This window comes from Lepisosteus platostomus, chromosome 6, assembly GCF_059453375.1.
Source record: "Lepisosteus platostomus isolate fLepPlt1 chromosome 6, fLepPlt1.hap1, whole genome shotgun sequence".
In the NCBI taxonomy this organism is placed as follows: domain Eukaryota; kingdom Metazoa; phylum Chordata; class Actinopteri; order Semionotiformes; family Lepisosteidae; genus Lepisosteus; species Lepisosteus platostomus.
The window spans coordinates 56167657-56194675 of NC_142616.1; the positions used below are offsets into that span (position 1 = coordinate 56167657).

At 38.8% G+C, this 27019-nt stretch overlaps 1 protein-coding gene across 14 annotated transcripts in view; it reads right to left on the reverse strand.

Moving 5' to 3' along the window:
• Nucleotides 1-1911: 1911 nt before the first annotated feature.
• The window catches only part of itpr1b (inositol 1,4,5-trisphosphate receptor, type 1b), a 139069-nt gene continuing 113961 nt past the window's right edge, over nt 1912-27019 (reverse strand). For all 14 annotated transcript variants that reach the window (XM_088636452.1, XM_088636450.1, XM_088636454.1 and 11 more), the window contains 9 exons: nt 25622-25797; nt 24612-24776; nt 23717-23906; nt 22683-22772; nt 21040-21179; nt 17388-17553; nt 15161-15321; nt 7068-7229; nt 1912-3353 (listed from right to left, as the gene is read on the reverse strand). In XM_088636452.1, the coding sequence (XP_088492578.1) occupies nt 3267-3353; nt 7068-7229; nt 15161-15321; nt 17388-17553; nt 21040-21179; nt 22683-22772; nt 23717-23906; nt 24612-24776; nt 25622-25797 (1337 nt within the window). In that variant the 3' untranslated portion in view covers nt 1912-3266. The remainder of the gene's footprint in view (nt 3354-7067; nt 7230-15160; nt 15322-17387; nt 17554-21039; nt 21180-22682; nt 22773-23716; nt 23907-24611; nt 24777-25621; nt 25798-27019) is intronic.

Consider the following 27019-nt stretch of genomic DNA (forward strand, 5'->3'; position numbering starts at 1 on the left):
TTTTTAGTAAAACAGAGGCAACCGTATTTTAGTTTCCTATCAATGCCTATCAATTATCATCTACTCCTTTCGAGGTCAAAATTGTTTTCTGAAGGGGGTGGATATTTTCCTGCTTCCTATAGAAACTAGAAAGTATATTCTCAGAATAATTAACCCATCCATCTCTGTTCTGTACCTGACACCTGAGAATACTTGTAGTGTTCTAGCACCACATGAGTGAGTGTAGTTAGTTATCATTAAAAATCCTTGCAAATTATAAAGCTCTATTCAAATCAAAGCAATGCAATATGCAAACACTAAGGTTAAAATGGCAAAACTCACCCTGCATAGACTGTTTACTAAGAAAATGTGCATACCACATTCAAATCCATTGTGCAAGGCCCTGGTCTCTTTAAAAAGCCTATAAGACTCCATGTTAAGTGTATATAATTGTATCTTATGCAATTGTACATAAGATTCTATGTTAACCAGACTGACATATCATATCAGGGAAAACTGAAGAAAAAATTCAGAAAGGTTGATTAAAGTGCATTTCCCCATTAGTGACATGGTTATATGTATCTCAGATTTCACATTCAGCAGGTGTATTACAGATATAGTTTTTCCTCGGCTTTTCCTGTGCATGTGATCCTCTGGGTGGACTGAATACATTAATTAAACTTGGTTTTTATAGGCCCGGTCACTGAAATAACACATGAGAAAGAAAAAAAGAAACGCAATGTAACTTATTCACTTAAGAGTTTTAACAAAAGTTTGAAAAGCAGTGTTTAAGAGGTTTGTAAGCTTTGAATTAGGGCAACAAAGAAAAATCCATACCTGCATTATAAAAGATAAATGCAAGAAAGGGAAAAAAGGTTGGGGCTAATATATGCAAACAACACCAGCTATTTTTTCAGCCTTATGGAATTCAGAGAAATTATAATTTCTTACACTTGCGTAGCGCTTTTCTGGATGCTCCACTCGAAGCGCTTTACAGGTAGTGGAGACTCCTCTCCACCATTATTGTGTGTGCAAAATGCTAACATGAGGGTAATCAACTACCAGATTTGAAAAATCTTCTGCATTGTATGATTGTGGTATGACTACCTCATTAGTTAATGGACTAGTTTATACTTCATTCATTTATACAACTAAAAAGCTGGCTCAACCAGTGTCAAATAGCAGAACTTTCCGTCTTTGCATCTTTATGGTTTTCTGAAATTCTGCTTGAAACTGCTGATTCTGAGGCACTAATCGGAAAATAATTCCTAAAAACGACTCTGTGGACACAGTACAAGAAGATAGACTGTTGTGGAACCCCTTTAATTACCAACATTGACAAAGAAAATTTGTTTTCTCTTTTCTTCATTCATATTGAAATCCTATAAGGCATCCAAGAAGACCAAAAAATGGATTATCCTTGAACTTTCATGTAGTTCTCCCTATGGTTTCTGATCATCTTGTGATAAAACAGGAAAAAAAACAATTAAACTGGGTGTGGCAGGTATTTTGAAGTATTCTTGATGTCTGAGATACTTGACATGAAAGACTATTCTGTGTCCTTCCTAGTTTGAGGGATTTCACAGGTCATTATCTGGATAAATGTGAACACTTGATAAACTTCAATCTTGATAGATGTAATCAAGATAACAAAACCTTCAGTAATAGGGTTACATCTGGGACAAAGATCAATTTGTGAAATTGAGGCAAAAGTGAGGAGGTAACCAAGACAATGTTTGGAAGAGACTAAGAGGGCAAGAGGATACTGGTACCTTTGACAGAAGAAATATTGTGAAAAATGACATTTTACAGTTGGGAGTCATTCCATCATTTGTAAAATAAGAGCTATAGCACTTATATCTTGTAACAAGCTCTAATACACATGTACAGTATGTAATAAAAAGGATTTCCATAACCATCACAGTACACTAGTGAATTATTCATTAATTTTATTAAACAGATTTAAATGCATTTGCACCTCCAACAGTACTCCAAATTATATATGTATTTTGTGAACCATTTGATTGTTTTCCGTAACACTGCTTTTTACGAGACTTTCCTTCAGCAAATGCAGAACCCTAAACAAAAAAACCTGACAGACTGATACACAGAAGTAGCATTTTTGATTTCTCAGCCATCAGAAAACAAAATAACCGTCTCAAAGTGTTGTACAATAAAACAAAAATCAGCAAAACGGAACACACAAAGAAAAAAAAAAAGACAGTGGCTCTTTCACAGGTAAAATCAGTGCTCATCTACAGGTCTTAAAGGGACAGATACGCAAGAATAAGATGGGGAAAAAACTCCAGGCAGAAGAGTCACAGAAGAACTATATGTAACAAGTACAAGATAATAAGTGTCTGTGATACTGAACAGAAATAAAAAGAAAAAAACATCAAATTATTATAGTGGGTTCTATAGTTTTGGGCTCTACCAAAATTTGCTGTCCAAAGACTACTAAGTTTAAAAGACATCTGGATATAAAGGCAAATATCATAAAGGCAGTTTTAAAACACATACAACACAGATGGCATGAGCATTATGTTTAATTTAAGAGATAAAATTTCTTATTTTCAAATGAGAATAAGATGCTATTTATTGTCTCTAAACAAACACTGTCCATTAATAATTTATGTGAAGAACTTTATTTATGGTACTTAAGAGTCAGAAGAACAGAGCCTGTACTCAATGGACTCAGTGTATTCAATACCACTGGTCCATGTGGACTCGTTATTCAGTTTAGAACTGTACCTGAAGTCCTTTGCAAACAAACTCTACTAGAGAAACCAAAAAAAAAAAAACTTTAAAAAATTGTACCTTCCCTTTAAGACATAAGGATTACACATTATGGTGGTTGCATATTAAAGTATTCATATTGCACATCATACAAAAATAAGACATTAAATACTGCTTGCTCTACTGTTTTAAATAAAAAAATGAAAATGTCTTTCAACAAATTTCTCTCGTTCCGCTTCTTACTATCCGGTACAGCCCTGCTGTGTTTCAAGTTCATCCAGTAAAGGCCATTTTATTATAATTCACTTCTTTTATTTAGAAAAGTTTGGCACCAAATCCAAAAACAAAACAAAACAGGGATGAGCTACAAAGTCTTATACCTATGTGGCCTGAACTCTGATACGACTAGTTATTTCTGTTTGTTGCTACTGGTGCACTACACACTCACACATTGCGATTCAGTAGTTGAAGCGTGGACCTCTACATAGCTTGGCAGTTCCACTTTAGTCTGGCTTCTAAGAAAAAATAAAGATAGTCTTCTGCCTTCTCTCTCAGGCTGGCTGCTGTGGGTTCACATTCATGTGGGGAGGGTGGCCAAGAAGTCCAATTCTTTGCTTCTGCTTCCTCTGTTCAGTCATCTGGAAAGATTGACAAGATTGTTTTTTTTTTCATTGCTACAAGCCATTTCCTGTGCTAATACAACACCAGTTCTGACGTCTCAGTAGCACTGCGGCAAACCCGCGGGCTGCAGGCACTTGTTTCCACTATAGGATTATAAGAAGCAGCTTCTTCCAAACCTGTAGTTTCTTGTTCTGAGAAACAAAACTAAGTCAGTTGAGAGACAGAGAGGAGAGGCAGGCCGAGAAGAAATGCTGTTTCAGACTTAATACCTTCAATGTCACAACAGTCTTTTTTTCTAGAAAAAAATCCCCTTTGATTTTTTTTTACCAATTCAGAATGTGTCAAGCCAACAATGCGGCCCCCTAAACTCCTGCCTCCCCCCACAAAAAACTTACTGAAGCAAATTTAAGTTTTCATAGGACACATCCATTACTGATTTCAAATGTTAGAATTAAAGGGAAACTGCACTGAAGTAGAGGTATCTTGTTTTGTTTTTGGTAAACTGTTATTTTGATCAAAATGGCAAAGCTTACCTCAAACAAAACAAAATACTTTAGTTCTTTTGGGCAGTTCAGCAAATACTTGAAGTTAAGGACCAGGCCATCTGAATATCGCCTGCATTATGACATTATGTGGCAGGTTATGAGGCTTTGCCTGTACCGAAACCGGTATGTCGAAAACCCTCTTCCTTACTAGAACGCTGGTGTTCTGTGCTAGTGTAGCTTCATGTGACTACTGCAAACAAGGGTCATGAGGACAGCATATTAAAAACAACCTTAAAAAAAACAAGTTTGCCTAACTAACATGAAAGATATCTGTCAAAGAAGCCTTTAAAGTAGAGCACGGCCTCGGGGACAGCAATACGATCACAAGATCAAAAGGGGCTCTGAAGGGGGAAGAAAAAAAAAAAGAATGAACGAGAAACACAGGGAACAGGGGCTAAAATCTCTCCTGCTGAAATGTAGGCCTTCTAAGCCAAAGCACTGCAAACTAATTTAGGAAATTAGGTTTGAAGTGATGTAACAGATGGAGCAGTCGGTTGTGGGAGTTGTTTTCGAAAGGATTTGCTTGTTTGTGTTCCAGTTGCGTGCGCTGCAGTGTCCGTTAAGACGCAATACGGGCTCCTATTCTCCTGCCCTACACGGCTCCTGGGTAGACACCTTCCGTTACTAGGCTACTTTATTAAAAAAAATAAAAACAGTCATTTGTAACTCTTGGACATTATTTGAAAACCAAAACGAGGAGAACTCCAGCCTGCTTTTGGCTGCTCTAAAATTAGCCATGACCTCAAATTCAAACACTCTTCTCATTTCAGTACATACTTAAAAAAAAACAGGTAGGTAGAAGAATAGAAGGCAAGGGTCCCGAGTGGCTCAAATGGTAAAGTCACATGCTCATGTGTAGCTTGAGGTGTGTGATCAGGGCTTTGGGGGGGGTCGAGTGGAGGCCACTTGAGGAATCCTGGTCACGACTGGCTGAGGCTGGTGAGGGAAGGGTTGGGATGAGTCAGCCGAGGTTCTCTCGACTCAAGGTGAGACGGTGACCCTCGCAGATTCTGTGGTGCATGAAAGCTGTCAGTATAGTAGGTGGGGAGTATGCCTCTTTGCCAGCAGGTGCCTGGCCTCCGCTCCGGAGCTGTAGTGCCCGTGATGCATTAAAAAAAAATGCGTTGATCGAAGGAGCCTACCTACATTTTCTCTTTCTTCCCCGTGTGCGGTTGTGGTGTTTGTAACCGTGAACTGAGTTGTGAAAAACACAACTGGTGAAACCAAATTGGGTAGGTATAACACAAACAATGGGCAAATTGTATACGGTGTTACTTGCAACCACTGTAATGTATTCCTTAGAATACCCTTCCCTCAAATGGCAGTAGTAGATTTGATTTTGATTGAGTTTATTTTTTCTAGCCTTTGTACCGTACACTGGCTTTTGAGACTTGACTAGACAGTGCCACAACCCCCATTTCCTTTTTTGTCTGGACCACAGGTTCAATGTCAAAAATTGGAGTTCCTTATTGAAACTTCTCCTTTCACAGCCTTCCCCAAACTTTACTAATGGTTTTTGCCAAAAGTAAATACCAATAGCATAAACAGCAAAACATCAAAAACACACAACCAAAAAAACATGTGAGAAAGAGATGTATATTATGAAGCAATACTGGATATTTTGTGTGGAGACAAAGGGATTGATGAAACAAGAACAAAGCAAAAATAGAATACCAGCCACAGCTTTTAAAACAAATTTCAGGGCCAGCCTCACAGAAGGCTAATGGACCAGTTGTTTCCGAGTTGAAATGTGATAAGAACTTCATGTGAACACCACCCTTAATCTGATTTATTTGGAGCAACAACAATTTTTATCTTTTCTGTGGCAAGACCTAGATGAATAATCAAATAAGAAATGGAATGCCAAATGAGTGCTCAATGCATGTTTTCTGTCATGATCAAACACTTGTAATGCTGAGTTAACTATACAGAATACAAGAATTTTGATCCACCCTGTCTGAACACTGTACTAAACAGCCCAGGCATTAATGAGCAGAGTGTCTTGGGCCTAAGGGAGGTGGGAGTCACCTCTCAAAGATCTTTTAGCAAAGGAGGCTCAAAGCAATAGACAGCAGGCCTAGAAGTGTTACCATTTTAAAGAGTATTATTGAAGGTATCACTCCTGAAACACTGACTAATATGAAAGTGAGCTATTATCAGATCATTGCTTAAAATACAACTTTAGTTTTAGACAGGATATAGAAAGAAATACTCTTAAATGCTTTTCCTTTAAGACTTTTGGAACAGAAACTGTTTAAAGCAAAGTTCTCCATAGATATTCTATATTCTATTATCCATTTTATTCATTCCGACAGGGATCACATAAGGTCCTAATGGAAGAGTTTGTTTTTGAGCATGCAAGGGGATTCTGTAACAATCTGTAATCTCATTTCATTATAAGTCAGTTGAGGACCTCGTGATTCACTTTCAGTTCAGAGTATTTCTTTGTTCCTAAATTATTTAATCAGAACTTAAAAGGCTCTTCTGAAAGTTTAAAAACATAAACGGGACAAACACTTTCATTTCATCCTGATTACTGCACTACAAGGCTCCCTAGATAAACTGTGAGCATGAGCAGTCTGTCACTCTTCAAGAAAAATTAGCGGCATGACACAAAACAGGAGAAAATACGCTTAAAGTAGGTGGATATAATTACTGGTGATGGCACTGCATTTGGATTAGGAGCAAATACCCCCAAAAAACAACAATGAGACATCAGAAAGAAAAAATGTTGAGCTTCTAATGTTTAAGGGAGATAATTACTGTAAAACGTTCTTGATGCAGTATCAACAGCACAACTCAAACAAGTATGTAGGAACAGTGAGTTAGACTGCTTAACTGGACTCAGTAGTTGTGGGATAATAGGACTGACAATGTCTTCACAAGTGTTTGTACTGGTGCATGGCTTTAAAATCTGAGTTCTAGTTCCAATCAGCCCTCTGGTCTGTGGATGCCAACTGCTCGCATGCAGTAAAATCATGGAGCAAGGCCAGGCTGGTTGGCTTTTATGTTGGCGGGCTCTCTCGGTGTCCTCTGCTACAAAGAGCGACCTGTAAAAATCTGCCCCACCGTCCCTGTAGCGGTGCAGTGCTGCCACAAGTGACCGGGTCAATATCCCATTACGGCTCTGTCACAGGGCAAGTGATACTGAGGCACGGCTGTAGTTCGTTTCCCTGTTCCACTTGCCTGTTCTTTGAGTTCCGTCAGCTGGCCCGACAGGTTGGAGACCAGTTTCATGGTCGACTCCAGCTTCTCCTGCAGGTTGCGGATCTCATTCTGCTCCCCCTCGGCGTCGCTGCTGACCAAGGACATGGCGCGCATCCGGGGGAACCAGTCAAGGTTGTGCTCCTGCAAACACACAAGGCACAGTGCAGACTGCCTCAGACATCCCAGCCTGCCTCAGGATGGAGCTCATCACGTGGCAGCTGGTCCAGTCTGTAGTTCGCAAGCAGTTCTCTTTCCAGTGAGCACTTCAGTAGGTTTTATCAGCAAGCGGTGTAAAGTTTATCCATCTTTGGCTCATGTGAGGATGATGACTGAAGATCTCAGGAATGCACCAGTATATTATTCCTATCACTAAAATCATTTACATTTAAGGTGAAATTATTTACGTTGTTGCTTTGGCTCAAACTAAGATCAATTACTTGACAGAAGTAATTTTCATATATTCAAGACCCTGAATCTGACCAACTTATACATTTGGTTTTCTTCAAGTAAAATGAATTACATTTGCAAGTCTTACTTAGCAAGACTATTGACATGGGATATCCTCAAAATGTATTGGGACAACACAGTCAAAAGTAAGGTTTTGCTTTACAGTTAGGCAAGTTGCATTTTTGGTTATGAAATTAACAGGAATGATGAGTACAGGTTTTATTTTTGGGTAATACCATGCATACACTTGATCATATAAGAACAAAAACACACTTTGAGCTCAAGTCATGTCAAGTAACCATAAGACTCAGGACACATTCACTTTCAGTAAACCTTAGGCTGTAAAAAATTTAATTTCTCCCTCAAAGGGATAACCAAATTCATTACTGTATTGGTTGAGTGTTTCCTAAAAGCTTGCAGAAAATACACGATTCAGACTATGCCCTTGGGGGAAAATAAATTTTTCAAGTATCTTGAATGCACATCAGCATTCAGACTCCCATATAATGACTATTAGCACAATTCCTCCAACTTAATTCAGATTACACAGTGGTTAGCATACATTATAATCCTCACTTCTGGGGGCTTCACAGGCTCTAAACCTGGACTCCTGACAGGTTAAAAACTTGTACAAGTTCTCAACCTGCCCACGCGCCTACTGAAAATGCCAAACTAAATGGGCAGTACAGCCAATTCCCCTCTGAAAGGAAATGCATGTACTTGCTGTATACAGTAATAGACAGATTTCAGACCAGGCTGTTGCATAGTCTGTCCATATAAACTACTTTTTGTATTAGAATAAAAGAACAAAATGACTGGGCATGGTTTTGAAATATAAAGAGAAGAGTGGTAAAACCTTTGCAAAAACATTAAGAAAAAAGCAATTAAATGCTGCATGTAGTTTACAAACCACAAACACAAAGGTGAGATGTGAGAATCTTCTGTCTGAATAGAAGAAATAATGCTACTATTGAGCCCATAGTGACTCAGACAATTCAGAGTGAGTGGATTTGTGTAGGATTTCTAAAAAATAATAGGAATTGCGTGGGTAATGAATTAATTTAAAAAGAGCAGTCTTTGAATAATTAAATTACACGGGTCTCCATAAAAAGCAGTCACTTAAGAGTGAATACTATTGTTTTTTATGTAACCTGTCTGACTTTTACAGATTTTGATAATTTACTGCACAAGTGCTTGAAAAACAGAAACCCGCAGATTCTCAAACAGCACAGATGTTGAACAATGTGTTCACACAGCAGTAAGGAAGAAAATATGAGCAAGAGCACCTGTAATTGTATACATAGACTGAATAAGCAAAGACATTCTTCCCCAAAATAAAGTTTAACAGGGAAATACAGCACCCTTCAATTCTTTCCACAGAAATAGGAAAAAATGTTTTAACTTAAAGCGTGTTCAATTGGGGAAAATGGGCTTAATCTCCAAGGTGTTGTAGTGGTGAGCATTGCTACCTCACAGCACTCGAGTCCAGGGTTCAATCCTGACTGTGGGGTTCTATCTGTGTGGAATTTGTATGTTTCTTTATTCACATGGGCTTCCTCCGGTTGTTTCGGTTTCTAGCCACAGTCTAAAAACAGACTAGTAGGTTAACTGGCATCTGGGAAAACTGGCCCTGGTGTGAGTGTGTCCATGTTTGTGTCTGTGTGCCCTAAGATGGACTGGCATCCCATCCAGAGTGTATCCTGCCTTATACTTGTTGCTTGCTGGGATAGGCTTCGGCTCCCCCTTGACCCTAAACTGGATGAAGCAGTTAGTGAGCATGGAAGTATGGAAGGACTGTGTTAAGAAAAAAAAAAGTGTTGAAAATGTCAGTGACCATCAGCAGGTGGAACAGGTGTGGATCATAAGAAATTAAATCCCAACAATCAAACCACAGGACTGTCTACACCAGCGAGACGCATGGCCATGTTCCCATCAAGCTTAGGTCTAGACTAAACCAAAACCCAGGCTCACCTGACTGTGGCACCTTTATAACTTGACAGCTGATGACCAGTGTTTCACAACCAAAAGCCAACAAGTATTGCTCTGAAACCTGGGACAGGATTTAATTGGTGCCTTAGTTAAGTTCCTCCTTAACTATTTCTCCGTTAGGAGCATTTTAATAAGCAGAACAATATCTTTAGGTTTAGACTCTCAACAAAACAATTCAGTATTAGGTTGGGATCAGAGATAACCTAAGAGAAAACAAGTAATAGGTTTATTCCATGCTGAAAAAAAGAAGAAAGAGAACACAACGTTTCGGCCGTGGAGCCTTCAGAAGGCTCCACGGCCGAAACGTTGTGTTCTCTTTCTTCTTTTTTTCAGCATGGAATAAACCTATTACTTGTTCCTTTGCAGCCTACGCATGCTGACGCAGCTACCCACCTGAACTACTAAGAGAAAACAATCTGCCTATACAGACAATTATTAAAAGCATTTATAATCTAAATTCTCTTTAACATTGTACAAAAGAATTCTGATACTGTATATGATTTGTCTGGTATTTATTGTTATTTTCTTAAAGTCTGACATATACAGAAAGGATTTCTAAAGTATATTTGCGGAAGCTGTGAGGCCATCATCAATGATAGATTTCACCTTTCAAATTTTCATTTTATTCACAAAATCCTGAATTGGCCATTTATTTTCACCTCTGTTAAATGACATGGGACTTTTAAAAACAAAAGGGAATAGTTTCTCCACCCTTATGGATTTCCTTTAGCAGAGTCTTAAAATGCTTTATGGGATGACAGTCCAGCCTTTTTAATACGTAATTTCCACATCCTTCGTCAGGTGACCATTAAAGGGCAATGAAGGCAGAACAAAATAACTAGAAAACATGTTTTAAAAACCTTAATTGCTTCCAAGCACAAATCTAATAATGTCATGTACTGGAGCTCAAAAAAGCTTGAGTCAAGAGTTAGTCTTTCATCAGAGACATGTGGACAGCACTGTATGTAAACTTTGTGGTCAAGCATTACAGATGTCCTCAACTTCTCCATATGACCAATCCACGGATGAAACACAGTTCCTTCATCAAACAAAACATCTGCAGGCTTAATGAAAACAGGGAAAAAAAATGGTTTATGGCGATTGTTAAGCATGTAACTCCAAAAAATCTGCTGCAGCTTTCAAACGCAGCAGCCACAGGGCAGCCCTGCTACGCATTCTTTCTGGTCTCTTCCTCATTCAGCACTAGCCTGCCACATACCAATGTTATTGTGTACTGTCTCAACTCGCCCTCCCACAAGCTTGGGCAGTGCAAGTGGGGGCTGCACAGCCTGCTTGCTTGTTCCCGTCAATGTTCACCGTCTGACTCGCTTTCATCTGGAGGGCACTTGAAACCACAAAAGGAAGCTGGCTCACCACATTTCACAGGCTTTCTGGTTAGGGCCCTTCTAGGTAAAGTGGAGAATGGAAAAGTCCCCACAGCACAAACAGCACTGCAATCTCAGACACGGGGGAGTGCTGACCAGCCTGCAGATCTGGCCGCAGCGCGAATTTCAATCAAACAGCGGAGTGCGAAGAGAGAAAAAAAAACGGAAGAAGAGGGGAATCACAGAGTTAGCAATGCATCACTACTCATTCTGAGAAGACGCACAAAGTAGCGTTTCTCAGCCTTCCTTCCTGAGACAGACGTGGCAGTTAAATTTACCTTCACTGCCCTCAATCACATTAACCTGGCTTAACCTGTCAGGCCCACTTTTTCCTTTAACAATTTCCACAAAACTTGTAAGGCTTAATGACTGTAAAACATTAACAAAAAATAAATAAAGTTAACATTGGCAAAAGCACTTACTTTTCTTAAATTAGCAAGTTGTATTGTGACTGATTACCTTCCAAAGGGCAGTAAGACTACCTTGTGAAGAAGGGAGAATTCAAGGCTTTCTTCAAGCTGTTGCCCACATCTTAGCAACAACGCAAATTAATCTCTCACTCATTCCTTGATTCACATCATTAAGCAATAATGGTAAAATACTAAATTAACAATTTGTCAATATCTCAGGCTGTATATACCCTCACATTATGTACTTCATTTGTCACTTCATAGACAAATGGATGTTCCTAACAGTTAACTGCTGTCTTGTTTTATTAGACTGTTTTGCCGGGCCAGCTAATGGTTGAGGCAAAGCATTGCTTCTCAGGAGACAAATAGGGTTGAATGTGATAGAGCAAGTGTGTGCAATGCTTTACAGGGTAAAATGGTTCATTGATGGGCTTCACAGTTCTTTGCCAAACAGATTTGCCTCAGTTTTTTATAACCCCCTTTGAATTATCTGTTCAGAGAATAATTATTTTCTTTCCTGGGATACTAAAAGACTGAATACTACAGACAATAGTAACGTAAGAATGGATATATGGAATGCTGTACAAGCTGAATACATAAAATCCTGTCAGTGTTGCATGTTTTATGTTTCTTAACCTGTGTGTGCTTTGAGATTAAGCAGCATACTATCAACACTGTGCCCACTTGTGTTTCCAGGAACGGAAGAAATAAACACTTGGCACATGAGAGTTCTGGAAAAGAGGATTCCAGGGACTCTCACATAGCTCATCCATTAGAAACCTCCCGCATGAGTGATTACAAACCTGATTCAGCTCATTTCTCAGCTCTGTTCCCGGAATCACCATGTTGAACGCTGTGAGCAGTGTTACAAAATATATCTTAGAGGACATCATCGCTTTGTCTGCCTTGGAAACAGGAGGTAGTCAAAGAGCAACTTGCAATATAAACTGATGTGTTTAAAAGACAACTGCGTTTTCAAATGAATTGTATTAAAAATATCTTGGACGCCACTTTCTGCACTAGGTTTAGAGACATACTGTCAATTACAAGATCTGGAGCCTTTAATTTCTTAATTCACCCCCACATTGCTAACGCTGTTTACAATTGAAAACATTGCCAGTAAGTCTGATATCACCTCATCACATTCTAGTTCGTCGACTACTACAATTTTATACCAATTCAAGTGGAGTGAAGGAAGTGCATTTTTCGTTTTTAAAACCACAAGGACCAACACACAAAGACAGGATGCTGTGCGGTTTTTCAGCTACAAAACAAGACGCAGCAAGAAGTGGGGTCTAAATGCTGTTTACGGAATCGATAACAAAACTACAACACGAATGCATCTGAATATTAACGCTGATAATATGCAACAGACAAAAAGATCAACCTGTAGGCACAAGTGAATTTGAGCTTCAGCTGTAAAAGCTGTGGTGGAAGCACTTTTGATAGAACTGTATCTGGTTGACCAAGCTAGCAAACCTCACTTGTATCACATCAGTTAAAGAAACATCGGTTAACACGTTTCACGAGCTGACGGCATTTCATTCAAGTCTGTCATCAATTTTAAACTGACGTTTACAGTTGTCACGTCTTGTTTTACTATGTATGGTAGTTCCTGTTTTTTTTTTCTCGCATACATGATGAACTTCACTAGGCTTTCTTTTAGATGTGAGGCTGATAAGCCTGGGAATACAGTTCTGACCAGACCGAAAAAACTCTTAGAAAATATTCTAGTGCTGATTCAAAGGTTCAGTCTCCCTGGCCAAAACATCTACTGAAAGAACATTTCCTGTTAAAAAAAAGTTATTAAAAGCAATATCTGAAGGAAAACAAAAAGCAATCCTTTAAAACGACTGAAACCATTCAGCCACAGCTGACTTTATAAACATCCGCAAAAGATCTTTAAGGCAGAATGGCAAACCATTACTGAAAAGCACATATAGAATAAAATACCACAGTCTTAAAAGTTTCAGTTTTGTAGTCCCAGTGTATAACTCAGCATGTCTAAATATTAGAATTATCCTATTTTCTTGTCGAAATTCTGTGGTATAAACAACCTTCTCCATCTTGCCTTCATTGTAAGGATACTGTACATAAGGCCAAGCCACCAGAAACATTTGCTTCTGTTGCTTTTTCCATGTTGTGTTTAGTGTTCTCCTACAGCAGTATCACCTTCCTCTGTGTCAAGGCTGCTTGTTTTTATGCTGTAAGGCTCTGAACCAACCTATCAAAATGAACGCCTTTCAGGTTTGCCGAGCTCTTTCGCTTCTGTACAAGCAGGGGAGAAAACAGTTAAGCACTTCAACACATGCCAAAGCAGGTCAGTGGGGGCTCAACGTGAGGAAGTCAATGACACGGCAGGAATGCAGGCGGTCTGCTTCACTGAGTGGCTCCCAGACGGGGGCTCCGATGTGCTTCATGGTGTGGGTCGGCTAATCCTCTCTCAGGTGACTACTCACAAGACTCTCAGGCTCCCTCGCATAAATAGCAGGACAAAAAGCAAGACTGCAGAAGCACATCAAGCTGAAAGGATTTCAACTCTCCCATATCGGAAGGCCTCATCATTAAAAGACAAAGGAACTGCGGAAAAAAACCCAACTATTTTCTATCCACGACCTCACGACTCAAACAACAGATAAGATGATTGTCATCACCTTTAATGCTTCCTTCAATCCTGAAATTCACTGGGGGAAGTAGGACATTCCACCCATATAGGGAAGATAAAACACTTCCATAGAATAATGCTTAAAAGACAAGTGATCAAGTAAATGATGAAAGGTACACTGCTTACACCAATACCAATACAATGTCAGGTTTCATAACTTTCCAGGTTAAACGCCATAAAAACGGTTAAATATTCAACAGTGAGTGCGGAGTATGACACCTACATTACATTTCCCACACTGCTCAACAGTCATCAGGAGGCGGCTGGGTTTCTGATCACCAGACTGGTGTGTTTTTGCAGGGGTGGGAAGTTGAGGATGACTAAGAAAATGCAGGACCAGCAAGATGATTGACATCTTGGAGTTTATCTAAGAATCTAGCAGAAATGCATTTTAAGATTAAAATAGTTTGATCACAATACAATAATTAGAACCTTTTACTCATTGGCCACATCTTTAATAAAATGCATTGGAAACCAGATATTTTTATTCACAAAAGATGAATCTCATCACAGAATCTTATTGCATTTACGTGTAAAGGGTAAAAGGTGTATTAAACCAGTCTTTACTTGCACTGTAGAAAAAATGATAATTCTTTCAAGTGGAACATGTCATTTGAAAGCATTAAAGATCTCTACGAATTTACCCTGTAGATTAAATGATATGCAAATAAAACCTTATACCATTTATGTCCACTTCTAACACATTTCCAAGTTTACTTTTCAGGAAACTAACTCGATTCAGTGTTTAAAGCTCAGATAAGGCAGAACTTTGGAAATGTGCGGTCATTCACAACCTCTACCACCCTGGTATGATGAAATCTGAAGTGGTTCCAGCTATGTCTTGGTCAAAAGGTATGAGTTGTAGAGACTAAAAAAAAACACTGAACAAGATAAAATAAAGGAGTGCCTACAGGAAATCCTGAATTATGGGTATTGTAGCGATACACAGTGCATATAATCAGATGTATAATGGGGTGGTTTCCAAAACCATATAGCTTCAACCAAAATTAAATGCCTCAGTACTGTGTTCTGAGACTACTTCTTTTAATCAGTGGCACGGTCTGACAAAATGTCAGGAGGCAATCTTCTTACTTCAAGCTGATCTTTTGAAAAATGCCCAAATAAAGTTTGTATTTGGTCCCAGCTCTTCAGCCATGCGATTCCTTGTGGTCTTACCTTGATCATTTCTGCTACATAGCTCTCAGGCCCAGTGTACTCTGTGGAGTCCTTCACTCTCACCAGGACTATGAAGAAAAGGTAATGCCACATGTTGTGTTCCTCCTTGATGTGCTCCTCAAATGTCACCGTCTTGTTGTCAAATTTGTCTCGCTCAAGACCTTTTGGTGAAAGATGAAACCACAAGTGGATTAAATGACTTAAAAAAGAATCATGTTTTCACACGTGTGTTCATAACAGGACTTCACATGATAAGATGATGCAGCCTTCCTCCAAACACTAATAGGAAATGGTAACCACAGAATCCCTAATTCTGCTTGGCTCTTTGAACTTTCGTGTTCGGTCTTTGACCAAAACTCACATGTAAAACACCCTCAAAATGTTGCTGATCATGATCATTTCACAAGGCCCCAACCCCAGAGAAACAGCACATCAACTCATTTGATTATGATTGCCTCTGTAGAGATTTGAGGAGTCCGACTACATAATCTCATTCTCCCTTTCAGACATTCAAACAATCATTCAATAACATGATTTCTGGGTAAGGACATCTTAGGGCAGAAGCTGAAAGATACTATGCAAGCAGAAGGAAACCAGGCTTCTGAGGTAATAATGACTCATATAAGCCAATAACACACAAAATCTAATGTTCTCTCATACAAAAAGATGTATGAGAGATGTTGCCAAATTTGTCCTTTCCCACCTATTAGCATATCCCACTAAGTTAAGACTAAGAAAGACGTGACTTTCAGGATTCCTTCAGATGCCTCCTCAGTTTGCTTTTATGTTCACTCCTGCTTTATTGAGAAAAAACATATGCATTTCTAATATGATATTTTTGTTCTCACAGTCTCAGTCAAGGTCAGCCAGTAGGAAACAACGGCTCTATGCACAACATTTTGGCATTTAGACATTTCATTTTTCTGATGTGAAAATTAATGTGTGCTAATCTTACAAAAAGATGACATCAGTGATGTCTAACAGCAAATAATAATAATCAGTGACTGATGAAAACACAAATAATCTACGTAATTTATAGAAGAAAAGCTCTTAGCAGGACCATCTAAATAGATTAATTATATGCCCCTTATACACCTGTGAAGTCAAAGTTTGACTTTACAAATGTGAAACCGAATTAGAAATCTCACTTCATGCATGCGACAGGATTTCGAATTCTGCTTTGAGAAATTGAGAGTTAATCCTCACATTGTCATCATTCCTAGCTGTAGCTTGCTCCTGAAACACTATAATGTAGATATCTGTTTCCAGCAAAAGATTAAACATATACTACAGAACCCCCCTTCCTAATCAATCAGTTGTTGGGTTTTGTCAATCTACACATTCAAAAACCTTCATTTAAAAAGAAACAGCCAAATGCTGTATATACTGTGTATGTGGTCTCCAGACTAGTCTCAGCTGTGATTTCTCAGCAGTGAGGATAACAACCGAATGGTAACAGGAAGAACTCCTCCAACACAATGGTGACTAACCATTCCAGGAAGAGGGGGTGGTTTGGTCCCTGGCTATCGCCAACGAGGCTAATATTAACTCTTGAAAAAATTAACTTTCTGTTGCAAGCCAGCTGCACAATATGCTGCAACAGTGCTTTGTCGTGCAACTGGACATATGGTACTTCTCCATGTTCATCCATCATTTTGGTTGCCTGCAGTCATTTGCTTCAGGACAATGTAACAGAAGCATGTCTCTTTGTAATGTGCACTAAAGCTAGTTTGTAAAACTGAATGCAATCATTTCATTTTCCAACATTTGTGAAGCTAGGCATTTTTTTAACTCAAATTCACTGGATCGCACAGCTATTATATGTGAAAACCCTGAACTTCCACCCATCCACCGATTCATTTTGAAATAGATTTTTCCAGTTCATGTTCGTGGGAGGAGCTGGAGTCTATCTGGAGTCTAACGGGTACAAGGCAGGGTACAACCTGGTCTGTGAGACCGACACAGTCATGCACATTCTGACACCAGGACCAGTTTTCCCAATCAGCCAATTAACAGTATATTTTTGGACTGTGGGAGGAAACTGGAGCACCTAGAGAAAAAAACATGTAAACCGGGGAGAACATGCAAACTCCACCCAGACAGCCCAGGTCTAGAACAAAATCCACAGATTTACCCTTGTTTAGTGAGGATGTTTTCTGTGATCTAAAACCAAAACACAGGACCACATTAGCGTGACAATAACGCCAGTGTTTATTCAAAACCTTACCACAAATAAAGCAGGTTGTCTTCAGGACTTCCTCCTTTTTCTGTTTCTCACTCCTGAGATCGGCGAAGGTGTCAATGATGACTCCAAAGATCAGGTTGAGGACAATGATAATGACCATGAAGAAGAACAGGAGGTCATAGATCACACGGGCAGCAAAGAGAGGCTCCTGCCAAGGTAAAATCGAGCATAAGAGACCTGGGAACAGCATGCCACAGACACTGTACTATCACTATTGGGAGATAGACAGCCTGTCAGAGAAACTCTACTATTGTCTAAGCAGTAGTTCTTGAAATGCTAATAGTGCCAAAATTCAAGTTTCAAACAAATTGAATTTAAATTGCAAAAGCAGGCTGTACTTGGATATGATAAACAAGGGTGTTGCTTCATTTTTGAGGTCCTCCACAACATGCAACACGTGACATCTCTCTTATGAGGGCATGTTGCATACAAGCTGATTAACAGACCTACAGTGCCTTGCGAAAGTATTCGGCCCCCTTGAACTTTTCAACCTTTTGCCACATTTCAGGCTTCAAACATAAAGATATAAATTTTTTATTTTATGTGAAGAATCACCAACAAGTGGGACACAATTGTGAAGTGGAACGAAATCTATTGGATTTTTGAAACTTTTTTAACTAATAAAAAAATGAAAAGTGGGGCGTGCAAAATTATTCGGCCCCTTTACTTTCAGTGCAGCAAACTCACTCCAGAAGTTCAGCGAGGATCTCTGAATGATCCAATGTTGTCCTAAATGACTGATGGTGATAAATAGAATCCACCTGTGTGTAATCAAGTCTCTGTATAAATGCACCTGCTCTGTGATAGTCTCAAGGTTCTGTTGAAAGCGCAGAGAGCATCATGAAGACCAAGGAACACACCAGGCAGGTCCGTAATACTGTTGTGGAGAAGTTTAAAGCCGGATTTGGATACAAAAAGATTTCCCAAGCTTCAAACATCCCAAGGAGCACTGTGCAAGCGATCATCTTGAAATGGAAGGAGTATCAGACCACTGCAAATCTACCAAGACCTGGCCGTCCCTCTAAACTTTCAGCTCAGACAAGGAGAAGACTGATCAGAGATGCAGCCAAGAGGCCCATGATCACTCTGGATGAACTGCAGAGAACTACAGCTGAGGTGGGAGAGTCTGTCCATAGGACAACAATCAGTCTTACACTGCACAAATCTGGCCTTTATGGAAGAGTGGCAAGAAGAAAGCCATTTCTCAAAGATATCCATAAAAAGTCTCGTCTAAAGTTTGCCACAAGCCACCTGGGAGACACCCCAAACATGTGGAAGAAGGTGCTCTGGTCAGATGAAACCAAAATCGAACTTTTTGGCCACAATGCAAAACGATATGTTTGGCGTAAAAGCAACACAGCTCATCACCCTCAACACACCATCCCCACTGTCAAACATGGTGGTGGCAGCATCATGGTTTGGGCCTGCTTTTCTTCAGCAGGGACAGGGAAGATGGTTAAAATTGAGGGGAAGATGGATGCAGCCAAATACAGGACCATTCTGGATGAAAACCTGTTGGAGTCTGCAAAAGACCTGAAACTGGGACGGAGATGTATCTTCCAACAAGACAATGATCCCAAACATACAGCAAAATCTACAAAGGAATGGTTCACAAATAAACGTATCCAGGTGTTTGAATGGCCAAGTCAAAGTCCAGACCTGAATCCAATCGAGAATCTGTGGAAAGAGCTGAAAACTGCTGTTCACAAACGCTCTCCATCCAACCTCACTGAGCTCGAGCTGTTTTGCAAGGAAGAATGGGCAAGAATGTCAGTCTCTCGATGTGCAAAACTGATAGAGACATACCCCAAGCGACTTGCAGCTGTAATCGCAGCAAAAGGTGGCTCTACAAAGTATTAACGCAAGGGGGCCGAATAATTTTGCACGCCCCACTTTTCATTTTTTTATTAGTTAAAAAAGTTTCAAAAATCCAATAGATTTCGTTCCACTTCACAATTGTGTCCCACTTGTTGGTGATTCTTCACATAAAATAAAAAATTTATATCTTTATGTTTGAAGCCTGAAATGTGGCAAAAGGTTGAAAAGTTCAAGGGGGCCGAATACTTTCGCAAGGCACTGTATTTGTTTTTTACACAGTAACAAACGTTTTCCCAACAGTTGCCATTCTTGCACTCACAGCTATAACGCTAACTTTTTGTATTAAGTAACAAGGTAACACAAAATACGTAATTCCCATGGTTGATAAAGCATTGGCAACGGAGATATTTACACCTAGAAAGCAAAAGGAATAGCCATTGTTTCTGAAGCAAGCTTTTCAAGATGTAAAAACAACCCTGAAAAAAAAACTATTTCTTGACATGACGATTATTCTAAGACAATTTCAAACCCAGCAGTCTTATATTACATTTTTGAATATTTTTGAAAAACAGAAATGTTGGGAGGAATTTCTTTTTATAGTCCTTATATATCCATATTTCCTAAGTGAGTAATAATGGGTTCTTAAATGAAAGTATTTTACAGAGGTTTGCAAACTTTTGTCATTAACTTAAATCTTTTCTCAAATTCAAACGTAAGATATCATTGAAACCATACCCCCATTGCAGAAGCAAATTCATTGTATTTTGTTTTTTCAACCTTCAAGAGACCAGTTTCACAACACATAACTCAGGACGTTTTTTTCCATTTTAACAAGTAAGGACAGACAAAGGATACTATTGCTAAATCAGTCCATGGGGGAAAGGAGCTCAAAGCCCCATGTGTTAATATTCAATTCTCTTTAAGGACAAGTATGCACCAAAACAGGCCTTGCATCACTTAAAATTCAAGACTCGCTGAAAAGAAACCAGCTTCTTAGAAAAAGAAAGGTTTCACATTTCTTTGGTAAACCATATTGACATCTCTGTTCTGAATTCAACATTTACTGATTTGCATTAAAAGCACCAACTACAGTAAAGGCTGCCTTTTTGTGATTTCCCCACTAGCAGAATTCAGTAACAATGGAAATCTCAAGCAACATCTGAAAAGGTACTTTTTTCAAGCTGCAAAAACATTTATGCAACACGACAGCCGATTATTTTTTTATTGGAAATTCTTCAATGTTTTTTTTTTAGAGCTTATGACATTTTTGTGCATGACTCGGTCAGTTTTGGCAATGCGTTCTGCATCTGCGCTGTTAATCTTGAAACAGTTTTAAAATGTAGTGAACTGGGGCACAACTCTTACATCGGCCGACAAGATGAAATAAAAGAGCAGAAGCCTGCAAATTGCACGAACAATATCACATTTCATTAAGGTCAAAAGAACGAAGAGCAAACACAAAACAAAACCTGAGATTAACGTTGGTGGCTTACTCAATGGTTTTTCTAGGCTCTACACTTAAAAATGTGGGGTTAACAGGCCAAAAGTGAAGTGAGTTGGACAGTCAGCTCAAATTTTGGTGCTGGAATACCCAAAACAGCAGAAATCATAAATAAGAAGTCTTGACTAAAATGATTCACTCGAAGGACCAAATGATTCATCAGGCCAGGACTTAGGTTCACCGGAAGATCTCCAATATATGTTCTCCCTGTCACCCATCACAGACCATCATATTTGACAGCCCCACAACCTGGTGGCACTAAAAAGACTCCAAATTCTTTGAAAACAACGAAAGGGAAATTGTTCCCTCCAATACCTCCTTGGATGGCTTGCGGAGCACGTCCCCCACACCGCCCCCACTCCTCAGCCCGTGGCTCAGCACAGTGACGATGCACATCAGCAAGGACTCGCAGGTCCGCTCCTTATCTTCGAACACAGTCGACTCTGTACTGTGAGCTGAACAAACAACCATCCAAAATGACATTAATAACATGTTTTTAATGAGGCATAACTTGAGTTCTAGGTGTTACGCATTGTTCACAAGGTAACATTTATATACTGTAAATATAGTATGTGTGCAAAAAGTTACAGACACATGCGCATATGTAAAGTGACAAATCACTGGCTATGAGTGAAAGTGATGGCCAGCTAACTTCTACCCAGGGTTCACTGTTCAGTTCAGCTGTAGGACGTTCAGAGCCTAGGAGAGCATGACAAACTAGAGCCCTCTGCTTTTTTTCTTTTGAAGCCGTGCATAGTGCTGGTGTGCCGATTAATGCCATCTGACTTTGCTTTGGGGAAAGAGATCTTGGTAAAAGAAAGAGCTTGTAAAACCTGGAAAGATGCTTTGATGAAGCAAAGATGATTTTTTTTTCTGAGGTGAGACACCTAGGTAGACATCCAAAGCTTTATAGAGGAGAGTCTTTGTCAGAGTTTAGACGAGACTTTAAAAAGAATAAGAGTTTTATTTGGCCTTTTTTCCCCTCTATTGAGTAAATGATATAGTCCTTCACTCTTTTAAATGAAACTACTTAATGATGGCAGCATTCCTACATGAGAGATATACTGTATATATACATATTCCAAACATTTTTACATATACTTTATACATACAGTACAAACACACACTTGCATTCTGCACAAATGAAAGTAATAAAGTATTTAGTAGAACAGAGAACTATACATGCCAAATAAAAACTAGAGGACTTTTGAAACTCACAAATTTGTTACATTTGAAAATTATTTACCTTTGTCTGTCAGGTAAGGCAAATCACACGATTGTAGAATTTAACCCAAGAACTATACTTCTGAAGCCCATAGATTAGTATCTCCTACAGCACTAGTTAAGACATTCAGAATTAATGAACTGCAACTATTTAAGAACAAATACATCAGAGTAATAGTTAAAAAAAATAAGTGTTGGCTTCGAAAGATCACTGTGGATAGAGAGTTTTGACTGCTTGGCTAAACACTTGAAGCTACTTGGTTTTTGACAGTTTGGGGTTATTTTTTGGGGTTTTGCACAGCTAGTTGGAAAATTTGAGTCAGCCCGACCTGAACTTTAATCCCGTCTCTGAAGAGGTGAAAAGCTGGCGCCAAATGGCATTAACCTTCTGGCTTAATTCTGCTGGTTCACCCACAAGGTCCGCTGTGGTAGTTTCTTTTCTGACTGGGAAACCTGATTTTTTAAAATCTTGTGCTTCCCTAATTATATCTGATCCCATGACAGCCATGTTTATGGATTAAGAGCTCAGAAAAAGTCAGGAAACTAAACATATATAAGCAGCTATCAAGTTGTAAAAAATCAGAAATTACCAGTATTAAAAAAAAATACTGTAATACATTTCCAACAGAAAAGATTACAGAAGTAACTGTTGTTCAAGAAGTGCAAACATTAGTGCAAGAGGAACAAAAATCGAAATACTTCTGTTCGTATGAAAGCAAAGCACAGGTTCTTACCTTCGATAGGCTGAGCTGAACAGTTTTCACCACTGTCTGGCCGACAGACTCCTGAAGACAGAAACTCCCCTGCCATACTGGCTCCACTTTCTGTAAATTAGCAATACAGATCTGTCAGAGTCTGAGGATCACCTTTTAAACGCTCAAACAGAAATTAAACCTGCAAAGAAACTGTTTGCAAGCATGTTACAGGTGGAAGTACGTTACCTGGATTCAATCTTTTAAGTAGCTACAATACTAGTTGAATCCAGATTTGTAACTCAGTTTATAACAACGTCTTGCTGTGAGAATGAAACTTTATACATGAAGCTTATAACAATTCTTGCTATGAGAATGAAACTTAATTTATATATAATCTACGCTGGATGTAATATTCAAGGTGCTCACAGAATTAAATATTCATGAATGTAGCGGAGGAATGAACCTTTTAAAGGCAACTGTAAGCAGAGCTCATATGAAGTATGGAACCCATGACAACCAGAACAGCACACAGTGTTTCAAGCGCATTTTCGTTCATAACGCACGGCAGTCCTGAATTCCTGCCAAGAATGACTGGTTGAGAATAAGAAACACCCAAGATACAACAAGAATAAGAAAATATCTCTCATATAATGCACAGATATACTCAATGTCAACTGGTCTTGACCTGGTCCTCATGCTTTGATATACGGAGGTCAACTATGAAGCACAAAGCAATCAAAGTTTCAAAACTCAAGCATATTATGATGGATAGTTGTATGTGCAAGCTGCCAAAAAAAGTAGGAAGTTAAATCAACACTGCAATGAAAAAATGAAAAAAAAAAATTTTAGCTATGAAAGTCTTCTTCAGGTGCGTGAAGACACCACAGCCGAAATTTGTTTTTGCTTGTTTTTTACCTATTTGCAGCACGGGATGAATCTTTATTGAGATACAGTATGTTGTAATTCATTAGATCATCATATGACTTCTTTCGCATGAATGAGATGCGTGTTAAGAGGGTGGGGCATGATATTCAACGGGAAGTATGATACATGCTCCGTCAAGAGCCTTTTACCTAGTGTTTTGTTTGGTATCCTATCGACCTCCAGGATGAAGTCATCTTTGAAGAAGATGTACCCAACAATGGAGAAGAGATAGACGAGGATGAGAGCGAGCACAGCGGTCAGGATAATTGAACGCCCATTACGCGTCACACTCTTAATGACATTAAGCAGCGTCTCTTCTCTATAAACCAAATCAAACAGCTGGGGAAGGGAAAGAAAGAATCTGATTGTAGACAGCAGCATTCTCAAACAATTCTACAATTATAAAGTCTTTTCTTAACCTACTGCTTAAGAGAAATAAAACGGTATTGTAACAGATCTGCTAACAACCTAAAGTGCAATCCCATGGTATTACATTCATTCAACAACTTAAGGCGATAAAAACTTAAAGTGATCAGGTAACGTTACTTTCTATGCTTTAGCTTCAAAATAATCATTTTTAATGTTGGTCACTTGGGTCCTGATCTTCATGAGGTGTTGAATGTAATGCCAATCACTATAGTCTAACCCTACATCAATCATCCTAAACTAAATTGTCTTCAAACAATGATCATTTCCAGCACAAATCTGGAAGGTTAAATATTAACCTTTGTCATACTGCAGAGATTAAGACAAAAGCAAAAGAGGAAGCTTGTGTGGTTAAAGACAGAAAGTAACAACTCAAACCTGAGATTCACAAAAATAGCACTTTATAGATGAGACTTATAGAGATGCTCTTCTGTGCTGTCTTAAGCAAGAAATATTATTATATCATATAAAATCAATTTTAAAATTAAAAGCAAATAAAACTGACCCCTGACCCCCGACTTCATTTTTATTTGCCAATGTGGCAAGAAGACTGCTGGTCACCTTAGAAATGATTTTTTCTGCTATTGATTTTTTATTTATTTATCTCTGCTCACTCACCAGCAGGCTGTAGAAGAATACATGGACAAACACCCCCAGGCTACAGATAATCAGGTACAGAAGATGATAGAGGAACTCCATGTCCAGGATCATAGCTTTATACCCACGGGTGAAAGTTCCACGATTTCCCACAAAACTCATCAGGAAGATAATTTTATTGCAAACCTGGGGAAGAGAAATACATTTAAACAAAAAAAAAACAGGAAGGATCAAAGTTCATAACTTTGCACTGATGTGGACTAACTATTCTTAAAATTTGGTGCTTTAGACGAGAGATGGACTGCCTTGTGGTTGCAAAAAAGGTGCATGGGTTTTACAGGTGTGGTTACATTATGACAAAGTTAAATTTGTCAAACTGCCAAACTAGATCAATTATGTCATTGAGGCCATAAGTCAAACCAAATGCTGAATGAAGATCCTGTGAACTTTGAAGAATAATTCAGACTGCTTAGATCTACTTACTAAAAGGGTAAAAATACATTATTTTTAAATATGAGGTAACAAAAGTCAAATGCACAACACAGCCCCGTTTTATGTTTTTCTATCCACGTTTGATCTAATTTATTTTAAACAAGTTCATGACTACCAACAATGCAAAAAGTGTGGCTCTAACTACAAGACTGCTTCTTATGATAATCGATAAAATCTTGCTCTTAAGTGACAAAAGTTTGTGTTACCACACAGTGCTGACACCAATATTGCCTACACTGCCAGAATTGTGACATATCTGACACTAAACCATGAACACCAGACCATTCTATGTGTGCATAAAGATATTGAAAGTCTACACGTTTTTATGGTCCTTTTTGCTTTGCTCATGTTTAAAGCATAAATTTTGAGGAAAGGGACAAATAAGTACAAGGACAGGAATTAAATGTCGCATTAGTTACCCTAAATCCTAACCTTAACGAGTAACAATACACAAAGGAAAACTACCGGAGATGCAACGTTTAAGCAGACTGAGTAAAGACATAAGCAAATGGAATTAAATTAAGATCAAGCTTTCTTACATTGAAAGCACCAAGCAGGAACAGAGTTGGCTCCAGACCGACTGAGAATATCAGCCTCAGAATGGTGGAGGCGATCAGAGCTCTTATTCCATGAGGCTGGGGCAGTGCAATCACTATGGCCAGAGACACAAACATTCCCATCCACAGAAGGGCTGACAAGTGTGGCTCGAGTGTACCTGCAAACCAAATACTGGCTGAAACATTCAACATCAGAGTGTTTCTTCACATTTCTTTTGTGATCAAAAATAACCTGCACAAATACATATATTTTAAGAAAATATTTACAAAGTCCAAATATGCCCATCTTTGAAAAGCGATGCAACTCAACAAGCAAACATCTTTAACATACAAAGAAAATGTCAGACAATTATAGTGCAAAATATCCTTTTAATGCAAATGGAACTGGCAAACCATACTACAAGATTTAAATTAGTCCGTGAGGGACCTGCAAAAAATCATTCCAAAAAAGGAGGTCAATAATGAACCTGTGCAACAGCCACGATGGGAATTATTTTAACACATTGGATGGGACTTCTCCAAGCTGTGTAATCACACAAAATACAAAGGTTATATAACGCAAGAAAACAGTGACATACTTGTGTATTTTGTACCTCCATGGAGATAAATATGAACCCACCTCATGTTCATTTAATCCATCAGTAAATCTCAGATTAATATCAACAGATTGAATTTAATAGGTTGCGAGGAACTCTCTAGATATCACATTTTCAAATTAGGGGTAAAAAAAAACATTAAGCATTAAGCTTGAAATAAAGCCTATTTCTTAAAGCAGGAGATCTTTCAGGGGCACAGGGATGGAAAATGTGTGCATTTTCTGAACTGGGTCAATTTGAGTAAGACAAACAGGAGGACCACAGCTGTTTACAGACGACCTGTCCTTTTTTTGATAAAGTCACATAACAGGTGCCAGTTATGTAGCTGTGGTACTAAAAATACCCCACGCTTTTGAAAGATTAATGAAAAATTCTGAGGGAATGACCATAAGTTATCGAGTGTTTAAGTCAAGGTGTCTCGATCTTAAAATGCTACTCTGATCATCTTTCCCTTTTCCACAGGGCGTACTGACTCACAGAAAGCAAAAAAGAACCTTGAGCTTTTGTAGCTATTAAGAAATGCCACTACAGTTCTAAAAAATACATTATTTTTGCTAAGACAAACAAGGCAAAGGGGCTTTGTGAAAAAGATGGCCCAACTGACGCCTGAAGAGTGACTGAAAATCAAAGACGCTACAATTCTTGGGTGAGAGAGGAGGTGGGGAGATTCCATTACATGTTCAATGATTCGGGAACACCGGAGCTTTAAAGCAGTCATGTCATACATGTTAAATACACATTTCTCACATGTTGATACTCTGTTTATTTTGACCTATTTAAGAGT